Source organism: Coturnix japonica, chromosome 1 (assembly GCF_001577835.2).
Source record: "Coturnix japonica isolate 7356 chromosome 1, Coturnix japonica 2.1, whole genome shotgun sequence".
Taxonomy (NCBI): domain Eukaryota; kingdom Metazoa; phylum Chordata; class Aves; order Galliformes; family Phasianidae; genus Coturnix; species Coturnix japonica.
Window position 1 is genome coordinate 78,612,209 of NC_029516.1, and position 25,408 is coordinate 78,637,616.

The window sequence follows — 25,408 nt, forward strand, 5'->3', positions numbered from 1 at the left end:
TGAGCCAGTAGTGTGTCCTTGTGGCCAAGAAGGCCAGTGGTATCCTGGGATGCATTAAAAAGAGCATGGCCAGCAGGCTGAGGGAGATGATCCTCCCCCTCTACTCTGCCCTTTTGAACCTATGTCTGTGTCTGGGCTCCTCAGTTCAAAAAAATCAGGGAACTACTGGAGAGAGTCCGTCTGAAGGCAGCAAAGATGATGATGGGCCTGGAACACCTCTCTGATGAGTAAATGCTGAGAGATCTGGGACTGTTCAACCTGGAGAAGAGAAGACTGAGAGGTATCTTATCAGTGCTTATAAATATCTAAAGGGTGAGAGTCAAGTGGATGGGACTGAGCTCTTTTCATCAGTGCCCAGTGACAGAACAAGGGCAATGGGCACAAACTGGAAAAGAAGTTGAAAAGTTCCATATGTACATGAGGAAAAAATTATTTACTGTGAGGGTGACAGAGCACTGCCACAGGCTGTCCAGAGAGGCTGTGGAACCTGCTTCTCTGGACATATTCAAAACCAGCCTGGATGCTTTCCTGTGTGACTTGCTAAAGGGAACTGCTTTAACATGGAGTGTTGGACTAGGTGATCCCTAGAGGTTCCTTCCAACCTTAATGATTCTGTGATTTATCTTCCGCACCTGTGTATCCAATAATACTAAAGTAGCTAGTTGAACTTCATGTTAATGAACTAATAAAAATTTAGATGGAATCTTACAAGGGCCCTCAAATACACGTGGAGTTGCTGTACGTGAATATTTTTGGAAATATGATATGCTATACTAAACAAAATATACCTTTTCTTAATTATACAGGTTTCTGCTAAATTATTTGATATTGAAGTATTAAGGTGAGAATGTTACATACCCCTTTAAAATTTAGATTAACAACAAAAAGCAAAAGAATAAGAATTTCCTTAAAAAGGATATTTTTAATACAGAACAACACTCTTCTTAAATTGGTAATTCAGTTCATGTAATTACATTTACACGGGGAAAAAATGGGTAAATTCAAATATTCTTTTAAAAATCCATTTATTTATTTAAAAAAAAAAAAAAAAAGCTCCATCATACACAGACAGTAGTCAGTTTCAAAGTCGGTAGTCAAACCACAGCTGTTAACCATACACCCAAATTGCTTAGACTGGACAACTGTATTTAAAACACTTTAAAGCCTGTTTGGAAGAACACCAACCTTGTAGAATCTAAATGTAAAAGAAGGATATTAAGAAAAGTGATTTTTTTAAAGCCTAGGTGTGAGAAAACTGATAATGACAGTGAGATATTAACACGTCAACAATGAATAAATACAAGAACTTAAAGTTCAAACCCACCAGAAATCTCATAGATCATTTTTTTTTCTTTCTGATACAAGATTCAAATGTCAGAATTATAATGTCAGAACTGTTTATAATGTCAAGTGATGCTTGTTGCATACTTTTACTATATTTTATTGATCAAACTAGAACCTGATATAATTGCAGATGATGGAGCACATTTCTTGTGCAGAGGGACATGGATTCATAATGAATTTAGATGAAAAGCTTTTTCATATGGAAGCCTTAATAACGGTTTATTTCAACCTACATTAATCCATGCACTAATTATTTTGTCTTAAGTTGATGCTTCTGAGAGCATTTAGTATCAGTGTTGTGGCCAAGGAGTACTTATTACATAATTGTAGTGATTTAATACACCTCGTTGCAAACTTAAGAATCTATCCCAACAGAACCCCAGACAGAACTAGAATTTTAGACAACCCATACAATTACATTTCAGAACACAGAATTACTCGTCTATTAAAAAGAATAGTAAGTTGTTTTTAACTTGGTTTACTAAGAAAATGAGGCATCTGTGATCATGCCATCTACAGATCTCTTCTCTACGCTCCTAACAACTACCACATTCAGAGATGATTGCAAACCAGTTTGAAAGAAGGTAGAAGTCTCAAAGAGACTAAATTGCTAAAAGCTTTCGCCCAAGTATCTGGGCAGGACAGACATACCATAATTTGTACTCCCTGTCAAGGAAAGGCAGGAAGAATGCAGCTGTTGAACAGTCTGTTTGGCAGAAGCCAGCAGTCCCACCAGTATGAACTTGTCATGATACTTCTTACCTTTTGTCTCGTGCAGCCATGGCAAAGAGCCCAGTGAAAATAAATTATTATGCAAAGAAGGACATATAAGTGAAAGGACACAAATCTCTGGGAAACCAGATGATGTTTGTTCCAGTGCCTACAAAATCGTTTGTTTTAACCATTCTTTGAAATTCTAATTTTACTCTACAAAGTAAACAAAATTTCATTCCAGTGCTTCTCTAAAGGTTAATCTGAAAGAACAGTAGCTGAAACCTGCCAAAAGCATTAAAGCATCACATTATTTTAATTTACAGATGTAATAAAATCAAGAGTGCTATATGGCTTGTTCAAGAGGATGCACATCTCTGGAATACTGAGCTGGCTGAGGTGTTTCTCCAAGAATCTGCTCTTATTTTGAGCGCTGATTAAAGCAAATGTTAAATTAATGCAAAATAGTCTTTGTTTTTAATGGACCCGGATAGAAGCCAGTCCTACCTATCGCCACACTAAAGTAGTAGGTTAATGAACCAACATTTGGAATAATAAATGTATTAACTCCATGTCTTCTAGAAAGGTTGTATTTTGCAATAGTGTCACTGTTTTATTGATTACCTTGAGATGTTTATTAAAAACAATAAAAAAAAAATTATTTGTACTGCATCAAATATCTTTTCTATTACACATGGACAAAAGTTTGTGTTCTGTAGCTGCTAAGGTCATTAGTGAGAGACAGAATAAAGAAATGGAGAGATGTGGAATCAAGAGTGAAAATTCCAAAGGAGAATTTTTCTTCGAGCTGGTGGGTCAGTACTGTCTGGGCTGGTTTTGACAACATCAAGCTCTCTGAATGTAGGAAATATTATCTTCCTCAAGTAGACGACACAGATGCAACATCCATCACTGAATCCTTCAGATGCTGTGCCGCCTGCCATTCTGTATGACTTTGATTACATTGGAAAGGTCAAAACTTTTCGTAATCAATTCCATTAGATCTTCGTCTCTTTCCACACCACTGATAAACTCTTCTAAAGTCAGTTCCCCTAAAAGGAAATCAGATACTCCTTAGGAACCAAGGAATGAAGCAATCATTCTCAACGCGACACAAGGCCATTCAAGCCAAGTTGTATCCCTCAAGAATATTCTCTTTTCTTCACTGCTGGTATGCAAATACAGGAAGAATATTTTCTAATATATTCCCATTTTGCACCAAATTCTAGAATTCAGACTCACTTTTCTCTGCTAAAACAAAGACTCCTACCACAGAAGTCTAAGCCAACTCAGACTGAATTTAGCTACACAGACCTATTCTTACCAAGGTAACTGGAGTTTATCTTATAGGTGGCTTTACCATAGGCTAGGGCATGATTTGCCAAGGATTACAAGGCATGGCCCCTGTGTTAACTATTAGGATTATCTAGAGCCAGGATAAGATGTAGTAAAAAATCTATTAAGTGGTTTGCTTAGAGATAAGCAACTAAAATGGTCTTATTTTTTTTAGATTTCTTTTAGGAAGTGATTTTTTGTGGGGTTCATGCCAGAATCAGGTAGTACTTTGGAAGTTTCAAGACAACTAAAAAAACCACTTTTTATTTTATTTTATTTCTTTTTTATTTAATTTTATTTCTTTATTTATTTTTAATTTTTTTTTGAGGAACAGGAACTCTTTAGCAGTTTTTCTCTTTCCCTGCTCCCTTGCCTAGCAGTGAAGGCAAAGGTCAGTTCAAGGCATGTGTCTGCTGGCAAGGTACACTGCAGTGTACACAGTTCTCCATTCAGAAGTTATTCCAGTGATGCTGTTTCTCTCTGAGAGGGGAGACAGAGCTTGGTTTAAAAGGAATAGTGTTTTTTTCCTCTTGGAATGGCTTAAAGTTTTTATTAAAATCATAATAATGAATGATTTCTTACTCGAGTAATAAATTACAAGAGGCCAGGAGAAGAATAGCTGTATGACTCAGTGCCTGTTCAGTTATGTGGTACTGTCTGCACTTTAAGCAGGTTCATATGCACACTATTACAGTGAAAGGACCCCTTCTGATGCAAGTCTTAGCACATAGGCTGCAGCGAAAGGAGTATGTGGTATTTCAAAGTAACAATACCAGAATGCAGTTGTACAAAGAACACTGCAGTTACCAGTGAGAAGTTACGTTGGCATGTCCAGGCGCACTGGGACTGTCACAAACCTCAGATTTCCTTCTAATAGTGAAAATAAATTTGAAAGCCATCAGGAGATTTGTTTTAGGAATTGCTCCCAACAGCCACAAGATTATTTCATGTATTTTAACGTGATGAAGGAGATCACAACTTGTTTATTTACATTTTATTTTTATTTTTATTTTATATAGATGTATATTTAATAGGTAGCTACAAGATCATAGCATAGTTTAAGATAAACTTGGCAATTCTTGTCTTACTCCTCAGGTTGGTTTAATCCTGCTGCTTTGCAGCCATTTAAAAATAACTAGCTATGGAAAGCAGCTTGAAATAGAGGCTTTATGGAGAGGATTCTGAATAATTCATGTTCTCATGTCCCATAGCTAAAATGTAAGACATACCAATTACTTTTTCAGCTAATTGTCTAACTCAGATACAGCTATTACTTGCAGTGAACAAATATCAACACAGGGGCCAAAGTAAAAATAATCATAGTATTGAGGTTAGATTCTAGAATATGACTATGTTGTTTGAAGTCTATTATTTGCCTTTACCCAAACAATGGTTCCAGTAGGTAGGCAAAAATGCTCTACCAATCATTCATATGCATCACAAGAGCATTATTTATGTTCTGATCATATATTGCAAACAGTTTTCTTAAAAGTAACCTTAATACACAAAGTAAGACACCCAAATAATGAAAAACAACATAAAAGCCTAAAACCCTGTCTCCATCTGATCTTGCTCAGCAATGCTTTCCTTATGTTCCTAATTTGTTAATGATTTCAGTAGGCGCCAGTGGAAGGAGGATTTTCATGGTTGGAAATGGGAGGGAGCATATTCACGTGACACATCTTATGTTAAAAACAACTCCAAAGCAGTGAGTTAAAGCTTTAGTTTCTAACTGCAAGTCCAATTGGCTTAGTCTAGCTCTCTTGAGAAGAAACAATAGCATGTGTCTTAGCATATGTTAACATTCAGATTCTGAAGAGACATCAAGTATGCTGTCCAATCTTTTCAAACATGGCACGTGCAACCTTGCATTCTGGTTTTTTTATTCAGTTTGGGCAAGTTAAGACACATGTTTAGGCAGATTTTTGATCACGTTGATTTTGCTGATCAGCCAGAGGATTGGCATTCTGGATAAACAGTGCAAGATGCTGCAGTTCATGTTTTAGCTGCTACTACATACAATTCCTGTGCTAAGCTAATAGAGGCAGTTGATCTACGCTTCACTGTAAATTTGAGAGAATACATATTCAGGTTTTCAGTACTTCAGTTGTCTGCTCAACTCCCTTTATGATCCCGCACTCCCCCATGGGGTAGGGGGAGGTAAATACTGCCAATACCAAGAAAACCTAGATTCTTACCATCATTGTTCACATCTATCTTCTGAAATATCATGTTAGTGAATTCTTCGGCAGTCATGTTGGTCTGTCCATTAATAGCCTGGATAGCCTGGAGGCAGAAATGCAGAAAGTTCTTTCAGACCTTTTTCCCTCCAAGTTATGAAAACAATACACTGGCAACCGCACTAATTGGAATGCAGCTCTTTAGTTCAACAGCTCTTCAAAAACACTAAATAAATTGCTATTTCAAGTAAATCTTCAGTAATGAGGATCGGAAATTTAATTAACATCACACAGCCTGAAGATTAGAGACTGCATTTACATATCTCTGAAGGTCTTCTGAAACCATGTGGCACCTCTGTTGTTCAATGCACTTGTTCAATCCACACCAGCACTTTCTTTTTTTCACCCTAGAGAAATCTTTGTGTTCAGGGAGTGCCCTATGATCTGTGTGACTTAAATATAGTATTATTTTTCACAGCTGAAAGCACATGATGAGAAAGCCTAAGTTTATCTTTTAATAAAACATGTTTAACTTACTAATCATTCATCACAAATTAGAAGTTGGCAGAATTCAGTTGTCTAAAACAGAAGTCTCCCCTCTACTTTTTCTATGGCAAAGGTATCCGAGAATAAAGGTATAAATGAATACTTCTGCAAAATTCTGTCCCGTTTACTGTTGTAATCATTATTGCATAACGTTGGTCATTCTGATCAATAAAATATAAGCCTACATGTTAATAAACGACAGTCCAGATGCAACAAGCACATACTTAAAGAGCTGAATTCAAAATCAGTATCATAATTATTTATTAAGTGACAGGGGGAATAGATAAAAATATATGTAAACACACATGTATGTTCTAAATGGACATACTATAGACAATTTTTTTTTTTTACTTGAATCATCTTGAGATGAACGGCCATCAGTCCTTTCTTTTGGTATTCCTGATTTTATTTTAGAAATCATCGGGTTTAATTAAAATGTATGTTAAATGAGTTCAGCACTGATATGGAATTCCTGACCACCACTATCTCTCTACCTCACTTTACACAGAGTTCCCCCAAAATGGCAAGAATTTTACAAAAAATAGGTAGATAACCTTGTTTGTATTACTCATTCATACTTCATATACTCTTTGCTATTTTATAAGTCTGACCCCAGTGCAGCCTTTATAAGGCTGTACATCTGTCATGGTTAATTTGGTCACACTAAGAGTAAAACAGTCGTTCCTGATGTACTGACTACCACAGAAGCCCTCTAAATAATAAAATACACCAACTAGGCTATTAAGAGGGCACTGACAGGGTGTAAGGTGATTTGGGCAGAATTTTGATGGCTTATAATGATCTTCTGGTCCAAATTTCGTATAGCTGAAGGGACCAATGAAATTTTAACTGGACTTCTTCAGTCTAAATTAGAGTCTCAGATCTGATATATCTTTTTGGATAAGCCTTTGCTTATTAATGCTTGGCATAAGCGGAGCCCTTAATGGCTGTAAGCCTGTATTTTTATTTTTGTTTAGTGCCCACCTATTTTAATCTAGCCTAAGTAAAATGACTCGTGCAGGTTTAAGTTCTTTTAATCCAAAAGAGAAGCAAACACCTGGAAGTTTGGAAGGTTTTAAAACAAGTTAAGCAAAAAATGACATCTTTACATTAAAATGATTTTAATTCACTTTCCAGATAAAGTGCAAGACAAAGGCAGTTGCATCAGTACCTTCAAGTGAAAAATAATTGAGAATATCTACAATAGAAAGATGACATTAGTCTTAAAAGAGGAGAAATCTGGGCTGTGCAGACTCTTCTATCTTCAGAACACTGTTCTTTGTAAAGGGATGCATCAATTTCATTTGTTTGACCACATGGCTAATCTGGCTCCTTTAATTTGGGTCAGTAGCTCTTGAAAGTGCCTTGTCAGGCAGCAGCACTAAGACAGAATTTGTGAAAAGCAAGTTCCTTGTTTATTATCACTTTAAGTAACTATTTAGATTTTATGTCCCCTGCAGCAGAACCTTGATCTTCATATTTGCAAGAAACCCTATAATACTTTTTGGATGAAAGCAGCTACTGAAGTGTAAAAGATTCATTCACTAGAGTGAGTTGAAAAATATGGAAAACATTTTACAGAAAAAAAAATTACCCTGCTTTGTTTTCATAGGTTTGAAATTGACCCATTCTTCTGAAAAAAAAAAAAAAATCTACAATATTTATATTGAAATGTCTGTTCGTGATTTAACGATGAAATTATTTTTTTCCAATTTAATTTAAAAAAAAAGAGTAATAACATTTGCAGTAAACAAATCTAAAAGCCTTTCAAAAAGCATTAAAACATTGGAATGTTTTGATGACACCTATATTGTTTCCAGCTTCTAGTTCAGTTGTAGAAGCCATTTTTTCCACAATAAACTGGCACAAACCCTTGTAACCATCTGTTTTGTTCATTATGCTTCTTCAGTTCTACCCTGCCTTATGATGCAGTTCATCAGAACAATGTTTCTACTGTTTCTACAGTTTTTCACTTCCACTAAAGACGCACATAGCTGTAGAATTCTGGTTTAAAGTAAAACACTACTGTTTACTTCAGTAAGCAAGAAGCTAGTAACCAGAGTGTCATTAGCCAGAACAATTTTGGCTTTACAACCAGTAAAATACAACACGTGGAAACACTGTTTCAGAGACAACATCCTATGCCAGATGCAATTGCTGTAGGTCATAATTTGCTTACCGCGAATATGCTCAATAGTTCTTTTTTGTCAATGCATCCGTTTCCATCAGCATCATATAGCTTAAAATACCATTTCAATTTTTGGTCAATTTTTCCTCGTATAACCAAATTTATTGCTGCTATGAACTCCAAGAAGTCTATAAATCCATCCTAGGAGAGAGAGACAAACAAACAAACAAACAAACCTGTTTAACAACGTTGCTTTTTTGCTTATTCTGGCAATTTCACAGAAACTGGTTATCAAATTCACTATAATACAAGCTGATATATAAAGCACCTTAGCATAGAAATTTCCCCTGGCATTTAGAAAGGATGAGCTCAACTGGAAGCACTGTAAGAAGGAATCCTAGCACAGGCAGTTTTGTTCTCCCTGGAAAGCTCTGGGGGAAGCAATTTTGTTCACAGCAATTATTTCTGACATTGTTTGAGAAGAAAAAACAGGTTTGTGGTAGACTTCCACATAAGAAAAAGGGGAGTCTTGGATATCCAACTTCATACTGTTGAGATGTCTGCTGTGGAGCTGCTTATATTCACGTGGGTACTGCAGAAATGTGGATGTTTTCCAGTGCAACAGAGCAGCTCCAGATGTTACTAATCTGAGAGATCATGCAATAAATGTTGCATATGGTAAATAATAACTCAGCATGAGTGATAGATACTATAGTTTATTCATATAAGCATTAGTTCCCTCTGACCAATAAATTTCACATGGGATATAAAGCTTTCAAGTCATAAACTAGCTTTGGAATAGTGAGGATTGGGGTTAATCATAGGGAAGAAGCATTTCAGATGGATTTAATTCCATATGTCTTGCTTCCTTCTGCGATGTTACTGAAGGAAACCTGTCAAGGACAGTACTCCACGGTCAAGTGGTCTAAGTTACCGTGACGATTCCTCTGTTTCTGTAAAAATCTGGTGAGGGTGGAAGAAACAGTTGTTGAATTTGGAGACTACTAGCTCCAACTGTTTCCCATGTGCATATAAAAAGAATTAGCAGCTGGTAAATTTAATCTTGTGATCTTTACATTGGTCAGAATCCAGCCACTTGGAAAACCTTGGAAAGACTGTCATCAGCTTTAGATGGCTTGTGGCTGAGAAGATTGGATGAATATCCAGTAGGTTTAACATGTTACTTATATTTATTGCCTTACATCAACACACGTCTTGCCTTCTGAGGTTTTGCAATCAGCAGGCATTAGTCTGTCCTCCAGACTGTACTAAAGTAACAGAAAAGAAGACTTGTAAAGGTATGTTGTGACCCATTGCCATACATGTAGTGCTTGTTTTGATTTCTCTTCAAGGTGGTTTGGCACTGTAGTACCCAAGTTTCAAATACACCAGATTCAATATATATGTAGACAGGTACTGAACATGAATAACTTTTGCAGGCTGAGCCTCTCTGCGCAGGTTCTGCCATCATTACTAGACTTACTTTAATTTTAATTACAGCAAATTCACTAAAGGCAAAGGTATTTCTCAACTACAGTTTGGGCTGAAATGAAATTCAATAGTAACTACATATAGTTTTCAAGCAAGGCCCAATGTTAAAAGGAGATTAAAAAAACAAACAAACAAACAAATACACACACAGAAACAAAAACAAACAAAAAAAGACATTATGTAACACAAACTTTGCGCTTCTTTCTGGAACACCAATTTGGATTTCAATTTTGGGAATACTATTTCAAGAAATACTCCATCAGATATTTTACCGAGGGCTCCTTTTACTTTACTGATTATATTTCCAACCTTGGATTTCATAATCTACTGAGAATGTGATTAGGTGTATTTTGCATTGCTGTTCCTTTATAGAATTTCATAATATTTAGTTAAACTACAGATTAATTTAAGGCTTGCTAGATATTCATGCCCGGGTTCATTTTCTTTTTTTTTTTTTTTCTTTCTTTTTTTTTTTTTTTTTTTTCCCTTACATTTCATTTTGGGTTTTGGAAAACAGTATTTTGTTTCTTTTCTTTCTATATATTTCAATTCCATCGGTCTGACCAGCAACAGAATACCAGAAGCTTGGGAAATGTAACAATAAGGTTAATATGGTGGGCATAACGTCTTGCCTAGTGGGTCATTTGTCCTGTCCCAGGCAGGAAGGGATGAAAGACAAAGGTTAAAAATCCATCCAAACAAGAGAAAACCAAACCCAACAAATAAAAAAGCCAAAATATTTCTGAAATACATCTGAAACAACGTGCTTTTTAGAGAAGCCCCAGTCACATGGAGTTGTGGACATACAAAGACTGTGTACAGCATGGTAACCTCAAACACACCAGGAATAGAGATACTAAGAAGTCCAACGTTTATCAGCACAGTATGGAACCAGAAGCACTCTATAGAGGCACTGATAAGAAATGTGCCGTTTCTCTGTTATCCACAAAAAACATACATTGTAGGTAGAAAAGAAAATACTTGCATGATGTGAAAGCTGTAGAGATTCTGTTAGACATCCAGAGTTTTCTCAGATAAAAAGAAATATTATGCTTTTTATAGTAGTATACAAGAGCCTCAGAACAGTGCATTAAATAATGGAAAAATCATAACAGTAACTGATGAAGATCATCCTGTAGCTCTATGAGTACAATAAATAGTGCAATAAATGTATTATGATGTTATTAAAAGAATACTGCAGTGCTGATTTACCCATCTGCTTCTCTGTAACGATTCACAATACACATGAGGTATGTCCTCACGTGTCTCTGGGCTCTGTACAGCCTCACGCTGTGCAGCACACATGCTAATGTATCTGTTGCTTATTAGGAAGTCACTCAATCTCAAGAGAAGGGCTATCATAAAAATAATAAAATAAACAGTAATAAAAAGTTTAAAATAACAGAATAAGCAGAGCTATTTACTAGTGGAAGAAGATAGAAATTCTTTACTTCTTGTGTTTTACTATGCTATTCCAAAGGGCTAATTCATAATATTTTTATTTAAAAAAGGTAGCGCTGGTGAAGCCTGTTGTTTTGACATTTTAGAACACCGGAGGACTGATGGAGGTGGGTATGAGTTGACTGTCTCTTCCTACTTTGGTGGTAGTGTGTTACCCTCAATACCACAGGTGTCTTGAGTAATGGTGAATTCATACTCACTTCCCCTCCTGCACACATGAAGACTGCTGGGTTAAGCTCACAAAATATGCACTCAGGATACAGTGGTAAAGGTGGAAAATCTCCTTTCCAAAACAGGAAAAAACCTCCCAAAAGCAGTTCTGAGAAATTGGCTGGAGAGCCACAAAAAATACCCCCTAAACTTCTTTTATGTGCCCCTGAATAAGACCTCCAGACATACTCCTTGGCTTAGTACACTTAACAAGAATAACTAACTAAATTTTTAGTCTTTAACAGCTTGATCAGGTGAACTAGAATGTTAAGGTCAGATAAGACCATGAGACCACATGACTTGTGTGTAGCAGTTCCTTTGGATGCTGTGTTTAAGTTACTTAGATTTCATTGACAGGTATTTTTGAAGTCCCTTGTAACAAGATTTAATTCACAAAACAAGCCCAAAAGTAGACTTCTAAATTGGAAGGAGTATTTTTTGATTACATGACACAAATCCTCAGGGCCCTTCCTACCCAGCCCACTGCCCCCAGACTCCATGGAGCAGTGCAGGCAGGCTCTGCCTGAAAAATGGCCATCCTGGGCTTGCCCTTCCCTGTCCAGGAGAGCAATTTGGGCTAGCAACTCCCCAGCAGGACTTTGGCACATTCACCCTCAGCCCCTACAGGGATGAGTTCTCTCTCCCTTCTAAAACACTTTCAAAGACCTGGACAACACTCCGTACCCTCTGTACAAGCACTTGCTTCCAAGATGATCCTCACATCTGAAGAACACGCCTTGGACATTAAGCTTTTGGATTTGCTAAGATAAGTACAGCCATCAGTCCATGTCAAGCAAGCATTTATGAAACAAATCCTTCAGTATGGTGGAGATCTCACTAATTATCATAGAATCACAGAATGGATTGTAGAAGAATGATTTGGGTTGGAAAGGATCTCAAGGACCATCAAGTTCCAATGCCCCCAGCACATGCAGGGCTGCCAGATGCTAGATCAAGTACTAGATCAGATTGCCCAGGGCCCCAGTCAACCTGGCCTTAAACACCTCCAGGGATGTAGCATCCACAGCCTCTCTGGACAGCCTGTTCCAGCACCTCATCACTCTCAATAAAAAACTTCCCCATGACATCTAATCTAAATCTCCCTTCCTTTAGTTTAATACCATTACTCCTTGTCCTACTGCTATCTACTCATGTAAAAAGTTTATTTCCCTCTTCTTTATAATCTCCATTTAAATTTTTGAAGGCCTCAATGAGATCTCCTCACAGCCTTCTCTTTTCCAGGCTGAACAGGTCCAGTTCCTTTAGACTGTCTCCATAGGAGAGGTGTTCCAGCCTTTGGATCATCTTCATGACCCTCCTCTGGATCCTCTCCAAAAGCTATGCACCTATAGAACCCCTTCTTCTTCTTTTTAACATCCTTCACCAAGTTTAGATCTAGATCTCCTTTGGCTTTCCTAATCCTATCATCTCTGCAAGTTTGGACAGCATTCCTGTATTCTTCCCAGGTGATGTGCCCTCACTTCTATTGCCTGTACTTGCCTTTCTTTTCCCTCAGTTTGATCAGCAGATCCTTGCCTATCCATGTCAGTTTCCTTCCCCCCTTTCTTGTTCTGATGGATAGAGAACTCTTGTACCCTCAGAAAGGCATCCTTAAAACGTAGTAAGCTTTGTTCCACCTCTTTGTCTATAAGAACAACTTCCCAGGAGATTGCATCCAATAATTCCTTAAACAACTGGAAGTTTGCTCTTTGCCAGGCCCACATTCCTCAAGATCACAAACTCAACAAGGTTGTGGTCACTGCTGCCCAAGCCGCCTCCAATCTTAATATCTTTAACAGTCTTCTCTGCGTTAGTAAGCAAGTCCAGCAACAGTTCTGGTCAGGCCGTCCAATACTTGAACTAGAAAGTTGTCATCAATGAACTCCAGGAGTCTCCTGGATTGCTTACAGCTTGCCATCTTGTCTTGCCAGCGGATATATGGGTGGATGAAATCCCTCATCAGGATGAGAGTCTGTGAGCACAAAGTTTCTTGTAGCTGATGCAGAAAGGCCTCATCAACAGGTTCTCTTGATCAGGTGGCCTGTAGTAGAGCCCAAACACCAGATGTCCTTTATTGACTTCATCCCCAATTTTAAACCGCATTCTGCCTACCTGCTTCTGACTGTTTCTCAGAGGGAGCTCCTCACAGTCTATCCACTCTTAAGCATAAAGTGCAACTCCCCCACCTCTCCAACCTTGCCTGTCCCTTTTAAAAGCTTATAGCTCTAAATAATGGTGCACCAGTTATGTGAATAATCCCACCATGTTTCAGTGATTACACACAGCAGAATTTATCCCTTTCATTTTAGAACACCCATGACATGTAGGCATCAGACTAATTTCAGAGCAAGCTTCCATGCAGCCAAAAATGACAGTCTGAGTGCCTTGATTCTTGCAAGCAGAAGTTTCTGGCACTGCCCAACTCCTGATCAACCAAATCAGAATTGGAGAAAGAAGATAAAAACCAACCAGTAAAGGCTTGAGAGTGTATGCTTAATTCCTCAGTACTAGAGAGGTTACAGGAGATGTGAGCTGGAGCTCAAGAAGTTTGGAGACAAATATTCAGGTGTAGAACTTACAACTAAATTGGTTTTAAGCAGAAGTTAGTAGTTCACTTTAGGCTAGGTCAGGCTAATTATACTGATATAGCCCACATACTGAAAGGAATGGTGGTAAGGTCTACATGTTTGAGAATAACTGTTTTGAAATCCTAGCTAGAAACTAGCAAATGACAGGTGACATCTTCCTTTCTGTCAAAAAACATTAAGATTTACCTACAGCTAGACAAGGGCAAAATAATGTATAAAAATGGGGTTCTTCATTAGTTATGGGGTCTCCTGAGAACAGAGTCATTTAATATTAGCTTTTTATGTGAGGTTTTTTCTTCAGAATGTTGGCTTATGTACAATTGAAGCTGCTGACTTCTATTCCGTCAGGACAGACTGCAAGGGAAAAGGAAAAAAAAGAATGGCAGCCTTATGCAACAAGAATTAGTACTCAAGCCCTGGAAGCCTGAAAAAGCCATTATGCTTTAATTCCAAGAATAGCGTTGCTAATCTTTACATGTCCTTAAAAAAACTCTCACAGCTTCAAATTATTTTAATGCAGATTAAAAATAATTGACTGTGAATACACAGCCAATGCAAAACAGTGCAGTCACTCAAGGGTGGGCTAGAACAGCCAGACCTGGGCATTTTGGCTGTGTAGCTCTTGAACATGGATTTCTCATAGTGTTGATGCATTTCTACTGAGATAGCTGCTGGGTTAGTCAGCCATTTCCTGTGGCAAGCCATAGTCATGCATATTGAAAAGAATGGTTTCTATTCCTGTAAAACCCTACTCATTGTGAACTCCTTGTCTTACTTAAGTAAGAGTACTGAGGACTCATATAATAATGGTAACATACAAAATAAATGGTGTAGTTTTCAGTTTTGCCCCTAAACTGTACAGAACTCAGCCCAACAGCAGGAGAATAGCTCAACAGACTCTATCTGGATTAGTAAGTGTGCAAATATAGACTGTGCAGGTATTTCAAGCCCTGAGCTTAGAATGTTAAGCCACCTACCCTCCCCACCCCATCTCTTAGACTATTACTTAAGCCTGATAATGCAGCGAGAAGCACATTATTGGCACAGGTCAAAGAGCAGATTACAACAGCTCAGAATAACTTCTGTGAAATTTATAGCTAAACCTGTGTGCTCCTCCATTTCATAGTACTGATTTCTCCATTCTCAAAAACTAAAAGTGGATTCATTTTGCTCTATTTAATCTTTCCCAATTTCAACAAGTCCCTGAGTTCTGATGATGGAATCTGGGGCTTGGAGAAGATGCCAGACCTCTGTCTAGATGTGGCTAGAATCACCAGTTTGCTAAGTAAACAAATCTGACATGTCACAGTGAAGGGGGGAAACTCTTGACATACAAAGGCTGCTAGGTAAGGATGAAGGAAGAAGCAGGAAATAAGGAGTGGCAAATCACTCTGTGGTTTTGTGATAGGTGCACACTCTCTGTTACATAAAGAGGCCATGCTATGTTGACTAAACTGTTATACAAAGTTCTGCCTTGTCCAGATGAAGAAGACCTTCTTTGCTTGGTGGCTTAGAAAATACTGGGCTTTCAGGTTTGCTGGCAAAACTTTTGGGAATTCAATACTCTAAGATAAACAACAATTATTTATTTTTTGTATCTCCCCTTCTCCCTTTTTCTCTCCAGTCCCTTGTTACCACATACTATTTTCTTTCATGGTTATTGGACAAGGAGGGAGACAGTGATATCACCAAGGCATGGGGCTGAGGCTTACAGCCTGACAGAACAGTGTACAGAAGGGCTGTGCAGAAGAAAATCTTGTGTTTAGATGATGAAGCTCTCTGCCATCATCTCTTGGATGATTCATCTTTCTCCAACCCTAATGTTGAGCCTTTGCTCATGATTTTACGATCATCTTCCCTGAAGCAGCAGGCAAGACAGAGTAAACTAAAAGACACAACCATAACCACAAAGCTTTCTATTTTTCATCACATTTCTTGCTGACAGTTCAAGCAAACTTCTTTTTTGACAAACCCTAGTGAGACAAACCTATAGGAAAAGAACTTTGAGGACACAGATGCCTTCTAGGGGCAAGGACACTGGTTTTTAGTGGCAAAGATGCCCCTTAAAAAGGTTGTTCTTGCATCAGATCTTAGGAATTAAAGTCTCAAAGGTTGTATGCAAGAAGGCTCCCAAAAGTTAAACAAATTTCCTATTATTCTCTAAGCTACTATGTATTATCACATAAAGGACCTCAAGGAAGGAAAAATTTTAATACTCTACTTTCTTTACCTCATAGGCTTTTTTATTTCTATCAAAAATAAGATATTATATATCATGTTTTGTCACAAGAAAGCTGTACATTTAGTGTCACTAATTGAGTTTGTAACCAGGTTGGTTAAAACCGATGATCTGATTTCTCTTGTACTTTTTCTGCAGTTCTTATTCCCAAAGCTCAGCTCACTGACACTGTTTTCACCAACAAATACGTTAATCACAGCTGCACATAGTTTTGGGCTTAAGCAATGCTTAAGTGATAAAGGGGAAAAAGAACAAAATGTAAACTAGAAGTAGCCTTCATTTCCTCTATTCATAAATAAGAAGGCAATAAATAGAAATAAATAATGGCTGCCCTTTTGAAAAATACTTAAAATTTCTTTAAAAAAAAACCCACTACAAAGATTAATGAAATCTTTCTGATTAAAATTACTGTTCTCTTTATCTGTATAATAATCTAACAGTGTTTAAAAGTAAGTATGATTAACTGTGCAAAGTTAATCTTCATTGCCTGTTCATATAATGTGACAGAATTATGGGGTTAGCTGGTAATGGTAGTAATATGCTCAGTAATGACTGCAGAGTGCATTCTAATTTGTTTATACTTAAATTAAAATTTCAGAGAAGCCCTACGTACATCATTACAGAAGTGTAATTGCTTCAGTTTTGTTCATAATGTTGGTCACTGAGTAGAAAAGACGGATTTAAACCTTTCCTTATAATTTCCTTTTGTAAAGGACCTACAGGCTGCACTGACTTAACCCCTGAATCTCAGGTGCTCTAATAGGAATAGGACACAGACCTCACTTTATGATTCTACTTAAAGAATCAGCTTTTCCATGGTTGATGGTGCAGTGCCATTGCTGGGGAATTACTCTGAACTAAAGCTTTTAGACCAGAACTCATACGAACAAAGAATTAAAAGATAATGTTATTAAGCTAAGGATGGCTTTACTAATAGTGATACAATAGTCTTTTAGCTGGTAATGTCATGCTATTACAGCATAAGTTAGTACTATTACAGCAGTAACTCTCATGAGAAACAACTAGAAAATAAAATCAGGATTGTGAAATTTCACCAGTGATTGTCTGAAAGTACTTAGAAAGTAAAAGAATACCACAGCTTTTTTTGGAATCAATATAAAACCAGATTTCCAGATAAAATTCTACAGGTAGTTAAAAAGCACAACAAAGACATTCTTTAAGACAGACTGTTAATGAGTAGTGTTTAATGGCACCAGATTAAATAGTTATAGAACATTGTTTCTATTCTATGAATTTTTTAATAAGGGTATAGTACCTTTAAAAGGCACTTATGCATAGTGACAAAAATAATACAACTGCACTACTTTGAACACAGCAAACTATAATTTAATGTCATACTTATTTACAGCAATCAGAGTAGTTGCTTTATATTTGAAATAAATTTGTGCAACATTACTCCAGATTAAGGCATAGCAGACTGTCTGTTTTTATTGGTTTTGTTGCTTTCATTGCATTGTGTCCAAAACTAACGTGAAAAGGATTTCTACATGTACGTGTCAACTCCAAAAGCCAAAATATTTCTAGAAGTAAGAGCTGCAGACTTGTTACTTCTGACAGAAAGGATATTTCTGGCTAAGATACATTTCTGATCTTATTTTAATCTAGCCCTTTGTTTAGAAGCTAATTAACAGATTGACACACAGGTTTTATGGCTGACTCTGACAGCTATGATTGCCACGAAAAGTGTTTTATTAAACATTTCCTGTTGTATAGACTTAATTAGAGGCAATTGTGAGAATGAAAAAGGGTTCAAAATCAGAAAAAGCAAGAATTATATTAATCTGGGCAAAGTGATAGCACTATCCATGTGTGCAAGGGCAACACAAGAATTGTAAGCAGAGAAAATAAATAGCATGAAATGTAGCATGTCTTGCCAAGCACAATACCAGCCTATATGGCTCTTGACCCCTTACTGTAGTGTGCAATGCATATGTTGCTGCAGCAGCCTTACATCTTTGGTTAAGCTGGTTGGTTAGAGTAAACAAGGAAAAATGTAATTGCCCAGTTAGTTTTTTCAACCTGAAGAGATCCCTAAAATTATGCATGCAGCTGAACTTATTATTTGCACAGATATTTGAAGACTTAGAATACAAAAACAACAACAACAATGACAACAAAAACCCCCACAAACAAACAAACAAACAAAAAACCAACCAAACAAAAAGGAAAGTTGTTCAGAAAAGTCTGAGAAAATATTTCTATGCTTATCATCCTCTGATGACTATTAGCTATCACATCTAATGTGAATCAATTTTGGTAGTATCTCCTGAGATGAGGATGCCACAGTGTTGGCAAATCTGTGGTTACCATAGGGACACTTACATGAAGGCAGCCCTGGAAATGATTCTCAACTGGAAAACAAAGTTTCAAGTGAAGGAGAGTTGGCAAAAATACCAAGTAGTTCTAATTGAATTCACAGGAGATGGGAACAGTTCATGTTTAGGTTTCAGGTAGTGTCTGAAGTATTGCTCACCAGCAATTCTTTATGATTTTTTTCGTGCTTTAACAGGAACACGGAAGGCAGCTGTTGTGTAGTGACATGTAACCTTTGAATAGTTGGGTCATGTAAAAAAACCCAACATTTTCATATCAGTGAAAATCTTTTTCTGTCTCTTATAGTTCTTAAGAAGGGGGAGAAATGGAGAAATAAAATGACCCAAAGTCAATTAGTTACATTAATCACCAAAACATATATGAAAAATATAAAATATCTCTTTGTAGTTTTATCTGAGAGCTGCAACTTCTTTAGCAAGATAATTTCATATTCTAATTATGTGCATTTCCTTCTGCTACGATATCTGAGAATAGATACTTGCCTAATCCAATTCATGCCAACGTAACCAGAGAAGATAGCATCTATTTATAGTGAGACCACAAAATCAGGTGATGAAAAGTCTACCTGAAAATCACTGAAAATCAAAACAATAAAGGCACAGAAGTACAGTAGGGAAGGAGTTAGGATGACAAAACGAGAAACAGCAATCTGCCTCCCAACACTTGTCAGTACTGTGCAAAGTAGGAGGGGTGAAAAGACACTCTTGTTCTTTCAGGGGAAAAAAGGGTTTTATATTTAGTTTTCATTGCTACATACATCATTTGACACATAACTAAATTCTACTGAAGTAACACACTTTTGCATTTCTTATTATCTGTTTTACATCAAATAATCTGCTTTAACTTTCTTCTCTAGAATGTAAAATTGATTCCTTTTATTTTCTTTTCTAGGTTCTGATCTGCATAATGATGTCAGACGAGATCTAGTTTATCACAGTACTACTTTAAATCTTAAATGAAAAAGCACAAACTAAATTGATATCAATGCTTAGCTAAAGATTTTGTAAACTCTTTAATGTGGACTATATGTCTGCACAATAAATTTAGGAAATATGCAACTACAATTCTCAGTTGAGAACTACCCAACACTTCAAGAAATGTTAACAAAAAATCCTTGAGCTTGCACACTCTTTCACTGCTGCTACAAATCAAAACCTTATTAATCTTTACTTTTCACCAAGTAAAGACTGCTAGGATTCAAAAAGTGGTTGAACAATGCTCTCAGGTCCTGTATGGAGCCAGGAGCTGAACTTGATGATCCTTATGGGTCCCTTTCCACCCAGGATATTTAATGATTCTATGATATTTATTTATTTTTGCAAAGCAACAAGACCATTTGTGACAAAATAAGCAATAAGAGAACTAACACAGCAGCATCCCATCTTCTGGATATTGTTTCACATAATAAATGGCTATATAAATGTTGTCCTTCACAGGACACAAGAACCCAATCGATCAATCAATTCTTGCAATATTTGATCATTAAATTTATTAGTTGCAAACCTTTCTGGAAGTTATTAGAAGTGGATGACAGTACTCTGGGTTTTTATTTAAAGTGAGAAGGCTTTTCAGCATAAGTGTTATGTAGTACCAGTGATGATTACAGATTTTACTCCATAATTCTGTTTAAGAGAAAACAATGCTTCCACTGAAATATCATTATAGCAGACAATTCTTTTCAAGGCACATTTTCTTCTTTAGCACTGGTGTAACATCGTTTTGAATTATACAACGATCTCTGAAATGTTATATATTCTTACAGAAAACCCAGTATAAATCAGTACATTTGGCAGCTACTTAAGTACTTTAAATAAGCATAACAGTTTCCTCTCTAAAATTCATCACTAGGCTACATAAACCAGGGCTGCATGGCAGTTATGCCTGAACTGAGATGCAGAGAGAATAAAATAAGCATTTTATCTTACTTTTATTTGCTATTTGTCTTTGACTGGTGATTTTTCAATTTTTATTACAAATAGCTTAAGAATGAAGACTGAGATCATTTTTTTTCCCTTAAATGGCATAATTAAATATCATTTAAAAATAAACTTTTTTTTTTTTTTTTTTTTGCACTTCCATTTTAAAGAAAACATTATTTTTGAAGACTTCCATTGGTAAGCTGTGACAAAAGACCATTTATTATACTGCCAATGCTGTGATAGAAACAATGCTTACAAGTATTAACACATGAGTGATGAAAAAAACAACTACAGTGCTACCACAATATTTTTTTCCTTGTTTACTGTCAATGTCTGGTTTAAATGGAAATCCTAAAAAAGAGAAAGATGTCTTTAACAGACCAAAACTAGAAGGAGCAAGGCTAGCAAGGAGGTGAAACGCAATGCAAAAATGCAAACAATTTTTTCCACACAAATCTCACTGGCTTCCTATAAGACTAATATTCCACACTTTGCTTGCTAGAAGGTTTATACTGGGCATACAGGAAACAGATGAGAAAGCCTATGGATGTTTTAAGAGCATTTGACCATCATATTCACAATGGGCTACCCCTAAGCATGGATGACCCCAACTAATCTCAAGAAGCATTATGCTGCTATAATTGGAACTGTAGATTAACCTCAGGCCCCACACATTAACACAGCTTTCTGAGGAGATTCCTATTTGTAAGAAAACAGGAGCCTATGTGAGAAATAAATATTTTATTCTGACAACATAGGACTTGACTAAATGACTTAAGTTTTCCAAAATGAGTTTCTTTAAAGCAGTCCACAGATTATATGTTTTTATGTAATAGCTTCAGCAATAGAAGTCATAACTGTTTTAAATCATAAAAGCTCCACTTGCAAACCACAATGCTGTCTGGCCGCAAAAAGTTAGACAAGGGAAAAAAACAGGTCATGTATCTATAAATGTCAGCTAGGCAAAATATGAGAGAAAGTTCAATTTTGCTAGCTGTCTAGCTAAACTCTGCTATATAACAGGAAAGAAAAGGGAAAACATCTATATCAAGAAATTGTATATACTCCAGTGCTCACTGTGATAACAACCCCTTTATTAGAAAGCAACAACCAGATGAGTGAAAAGCACAGGAAATCAAATATTGACCTTCAAACCTGAGAAATTTCTGTAGTTCTGAGCGAAACTGAATGTGGGCAAACACCCAAATGGCCAAATTATTTCTGAATCCACGTGTATTGTACATACACTCACATGCATTAACTTTGGTGGTTTGCAAATGAAAAATTATCATCTGTTTAATATTATGCAGTGTCTAAATGTTCTACACAGTGTTGTAGAATGATAATGATCCCTTATTTGTAGAATTGTAACTGCTATTCAAGAGACTCCAGTGTGATACTCCCAGTAAGCTTTCCATTGATCACTCACTCTTCACGTATCTGTACTTTTCTAAAAGCACTTTTCAGGATGAAAGCTTATTTTTTTTCACCAGAATCCCCCGTGGAGACAAAAAAGCCATATAAAAGGAAAAGGACAAAAAATGAACATGTGGAATGAGAAGATCCTCTTATTTTACTTTATTGATAACAGCATTCCTTTCTCCTGCTCTGAGAAGCTGCTTTATTTCCAGCCTCACCACATAAAAAACATCATAGACACAAACTTGAAAAGTTTTTGATTGATATTTCCTGTGTCTAAAACTATGCCTTAAGAATAGTGGTTAACAGTCTTGAAAAAAACAGGGTACTGTTAACAGCATTAGAAAAAGAAAAAATAATTCAGGACATAACAGAAAGGCAAAACATTATACTACATAGGGATAAAAATACAACAAATCTGCTGGCATGGGCTCAGGTTATCAGTCTTACATCTCTGACTCCTAGCATTACAGAACAGAGACACAGAAAAAAAAATAAACTGTAGTAGAAAATATTCTCTTGTATTGGCTATACAGCCATACTCTGCTGTTTCACAGGGATATATTCCTGAAAACTGCAAAGGTTAGTAATACGGTGGGTAGCAAAGCAATTTTTCTGAGATACTGAATTCCTGGTCATTATCCCATTTCTCCATCCTTTCCCCATGACCAATCTTGTTTCAGCTGAGGAAGATGAGGCTGTATGTCCAACAAAGGTCCTTCTGTGCACAGGCTGGGTCTCCTACAGGAGGTGCAGTCCCTACAGGTGGATAAAAACAGTGACAGGTAAAGTTTAGAAAGAAGTAACAGGCATGTTCCCAGTACAAGGCAAGTTCAGTCACACAAATGAAGCAGCTGAGATCTTTCAGGATGGAGATCCAGAAAGCTATGTCAAAAAGATAGCATGCCCTGCAGCTAAAAGTTCCACCATGGCTCCTCCCGCCTCTTTCTTCCATGTGATATGTACTGTCCCTTTATGTTTTAAACATATTTATTAAGTGCCAGTTTGCAGCTGCTCATTAATTCATATGGGAAAAGTTACTTCACTGTCTGTCTACCTTACTGCTTCAGATATGAGTGACGAGTGTCTGCACAGCAGGGTGACAAAACTCTGAAACACCTCATACAGAGAAGCGACCATTAGCGGATTGTTGCCATTTTGTTTGTGTCTGGCAACTAAATGTGAACAAATTCTCTAAAACTCACATTTATTCCACTCTTCACACCTCTACATCAATACAGAATCTTAAGGTCTCGAAAATCTGCAGAGCGTGTGCTGGTAGATACATTGCAGCACTGCAGTGAGAACCTACCAGCAAGAAGGCAGACCTAGAAAATACCCCACACTTGTCTGCCCATCTGGTAAGATATCTTTTACCTTCTTCCTTCACAGCTACATAGTCTAAGGTCACCTACACCTAATGAAAGGTGCTACACACAAATACTAGATGGACAGAGTTTTGACATTGCCTGTTCCCTAACAGGCAGCTACATTAGGGAGTGCAAAATTGCAAATACAAGCACTTGCTGCAGTAGCTGGGAGGGTAAATTGGAATTATAGCCAAGAGAATTTACTTTACCTCTTCATTCAGTCTATCTAGTCTTGTAAACACACAGTGTGTATTATCTCCTTATCTTAATTACATTTTCCTCTCTGCCATACACTCAATACAGTACTTCGGGCAAATTTGTTTTTCTGTGATGCACTTCACTGGTTAAGTGGAGATCATATTTTCCCCTTTGTCTAATATTGTTCTGAAAAAGGAGTTCATTAACTTTGTATTTGATCGTATAAATATTTTTATATACTCACATACAAGCATTGGATAAGCAGAGGATAAAAGTATAACCAGCGGACTGCAAATTACATCTCATTTCTAGAATAGCTTCTTGACATTTTTAAAGCATCCCTGGAAAAGCACTAGCAAGAGTTCTACCCAAAGCCCTCAAAGGACAGTCCCACCTCTTGGCCTTTGGTGCTCCACACCAGCAACCCTGTCCACGACAGCAAATTTTTGAACAGAGCACAAAGAAAAGCCTGAAGGCTACAACTCACAAGCAATCCTGTACGATTAAAGAAGAAAAGAAGTTTTACCTGGTTCAGATCAAAGATATCAAACACTCGTTTAATGTATAGATCTCCCTGTGGATCCAGCCCTTGCAGACCAAGGAGTTTCTTGAATTCGTGCAGGCTAAGTTGTCCAGATGGGCACTCTCTCATAAATTTGCTGTAATAATGGTGCATATCTGGGATAGAGCCATCACCTGGTAAAGATTCATTGGCACCCATATTATTATGCAGATGTCTCTTATTCTATTCACAAGTATCTCTCCCAGGTTCAGCGTCTTACACATGACCAGAACTCAAGCAAGTACTGCATTTAAAGGGCCACACTAAACCTCTTATGGCTAAGCTTCTCTTTTTATTTAGTGACTCTTTGAACCCATGTGAGATTACCTTTAATGCCTGGTCCTAACAAAGATGGGATTTCATAATGTGGTTAAGGTAGAAGTTTAGATGCCCAGACTCAAATAATGGTTTGTGGAAATTCAAACTCTCACTAACTACAAACATACATGTAAGAAAAACTGGGAGATTCTCAAGGCTGTTGACTATGAAAAATTAGCAAGACATAAAAATCTAATCCTGGATTGGCTGTAAGAAAAAGGTATACTTTATGCCATCAATAAGGATGAAAAAGTTGAAACTCCAAGTGGGCAGCTCACTGTTACATCTCCAATACAGGAGGATTAAGCTTTTCTTAACACAGCCTATTGTATTCCTCCTTGAAGCACTTATCATGGATATGCTAGTTATCTCTTGCACCTGTGCACAATTGCACCGTATTTGCTCCATCAAAGCATGTTCCCCAAGTAAAATGCAACTTTCTGGTCATCAGTATAGTGACAGATCTTGAGCATAAGAGGAATATTTTACACAAATTTCTTCAACAAGATTGATGTTGATTAAATACAAGGTCCCTTGTAGGTCTGTTCTGTAGTCCTGCTTTTTGTTCTACAGCTTTCAGGAACTGAATTATTTCTTCCTCTGTAAGATCAGGGAAGGGGCTGGGTATCAATAATACTTCTCTGCTGATTAGCTTCTATACAGGGAGATGAGCAGCTCAGGGGCATTACTAGAGCTATAAATACTAGTCTAAAACTATAGGATGTTAGAGACATAGGAGCAAGGCACTCCCACTCATCCTTTTCATTTGCAATCACATGGTGAAGTTAAAGAGCCCAGTCCTGTGAGGTGTTAAGTGCCTCATGAAAAACAGCAATCCCCTTCCAACTGACAGAGGCCAGAGAGCAATCAATGTTTCATGGGACTGGGCCTATTTTTTAAGGAGACTCCATATGATCTTAGTGGGTTTTGCTAGAGCACTCTCCACAGGAACATGGTGAAGTTCAATATACAATATACTATGAGGTATGTGCGTAAAAAAGCTGCACACTCCTTGAAAGTACCCATGAACTTAT

At 37.1% G+C, this 25,408-nt stretch overlaps 1 protein-coding gene across 1 annotated transcript; it reads right to left on the reverse strand.

Annotated features, from left to right (window-relative positions):
• Positions 1-996: 996 nt before the first annotated feature.
• On the reverse strand, positions 997-24,215 carry GUCA1C (guanylate cyclase activator 1C). Its single transcript, XM_015877749.2, has 4 exons — positions 24,021-24,215; positions 8,296-8,445; positions 5,589-5,676; positions 997-3,107 (listed from the first exon to the last, which is right to left on the reverse strand). The coding sequence occupies exons 1-4, from the start codon at positions 24,213-24,215 to the stop codon at positions 2,977-2,979; spliced, it is 564 nt and encodes a 187-aa protein (XP_015733235.1). The 3' UTR covers positions 997-2,976.
• Positions 24,216-25,408: the final 1,193 nt, after the last annotated feature.

Excerpts from the sequence above, each read along its gene's own strand:
- GUCA1C (XM_015877749.2), bottom strand. The coding sequence starts at position 24,215 with ATGGGTGCCAATGAATCTTTACCAGGTGATGGCTCTATCCCAGATATG. Across the intron at positions 8,446-24,020 it reads ATATCTTTGATCTGAACCAG|GATGGATTTATAGACTTCTT; the intron begins GTAAAACTTCTT and ends TCTCTCTCCTAG. Across the intron at positions 3,108-5,588 it reads GATAGATGTGAACAATGATG|GGGAACTGACTTTAGAAGAG; the intron begins GTAAGAATCTAG and ends ATTTCCTTTTAG.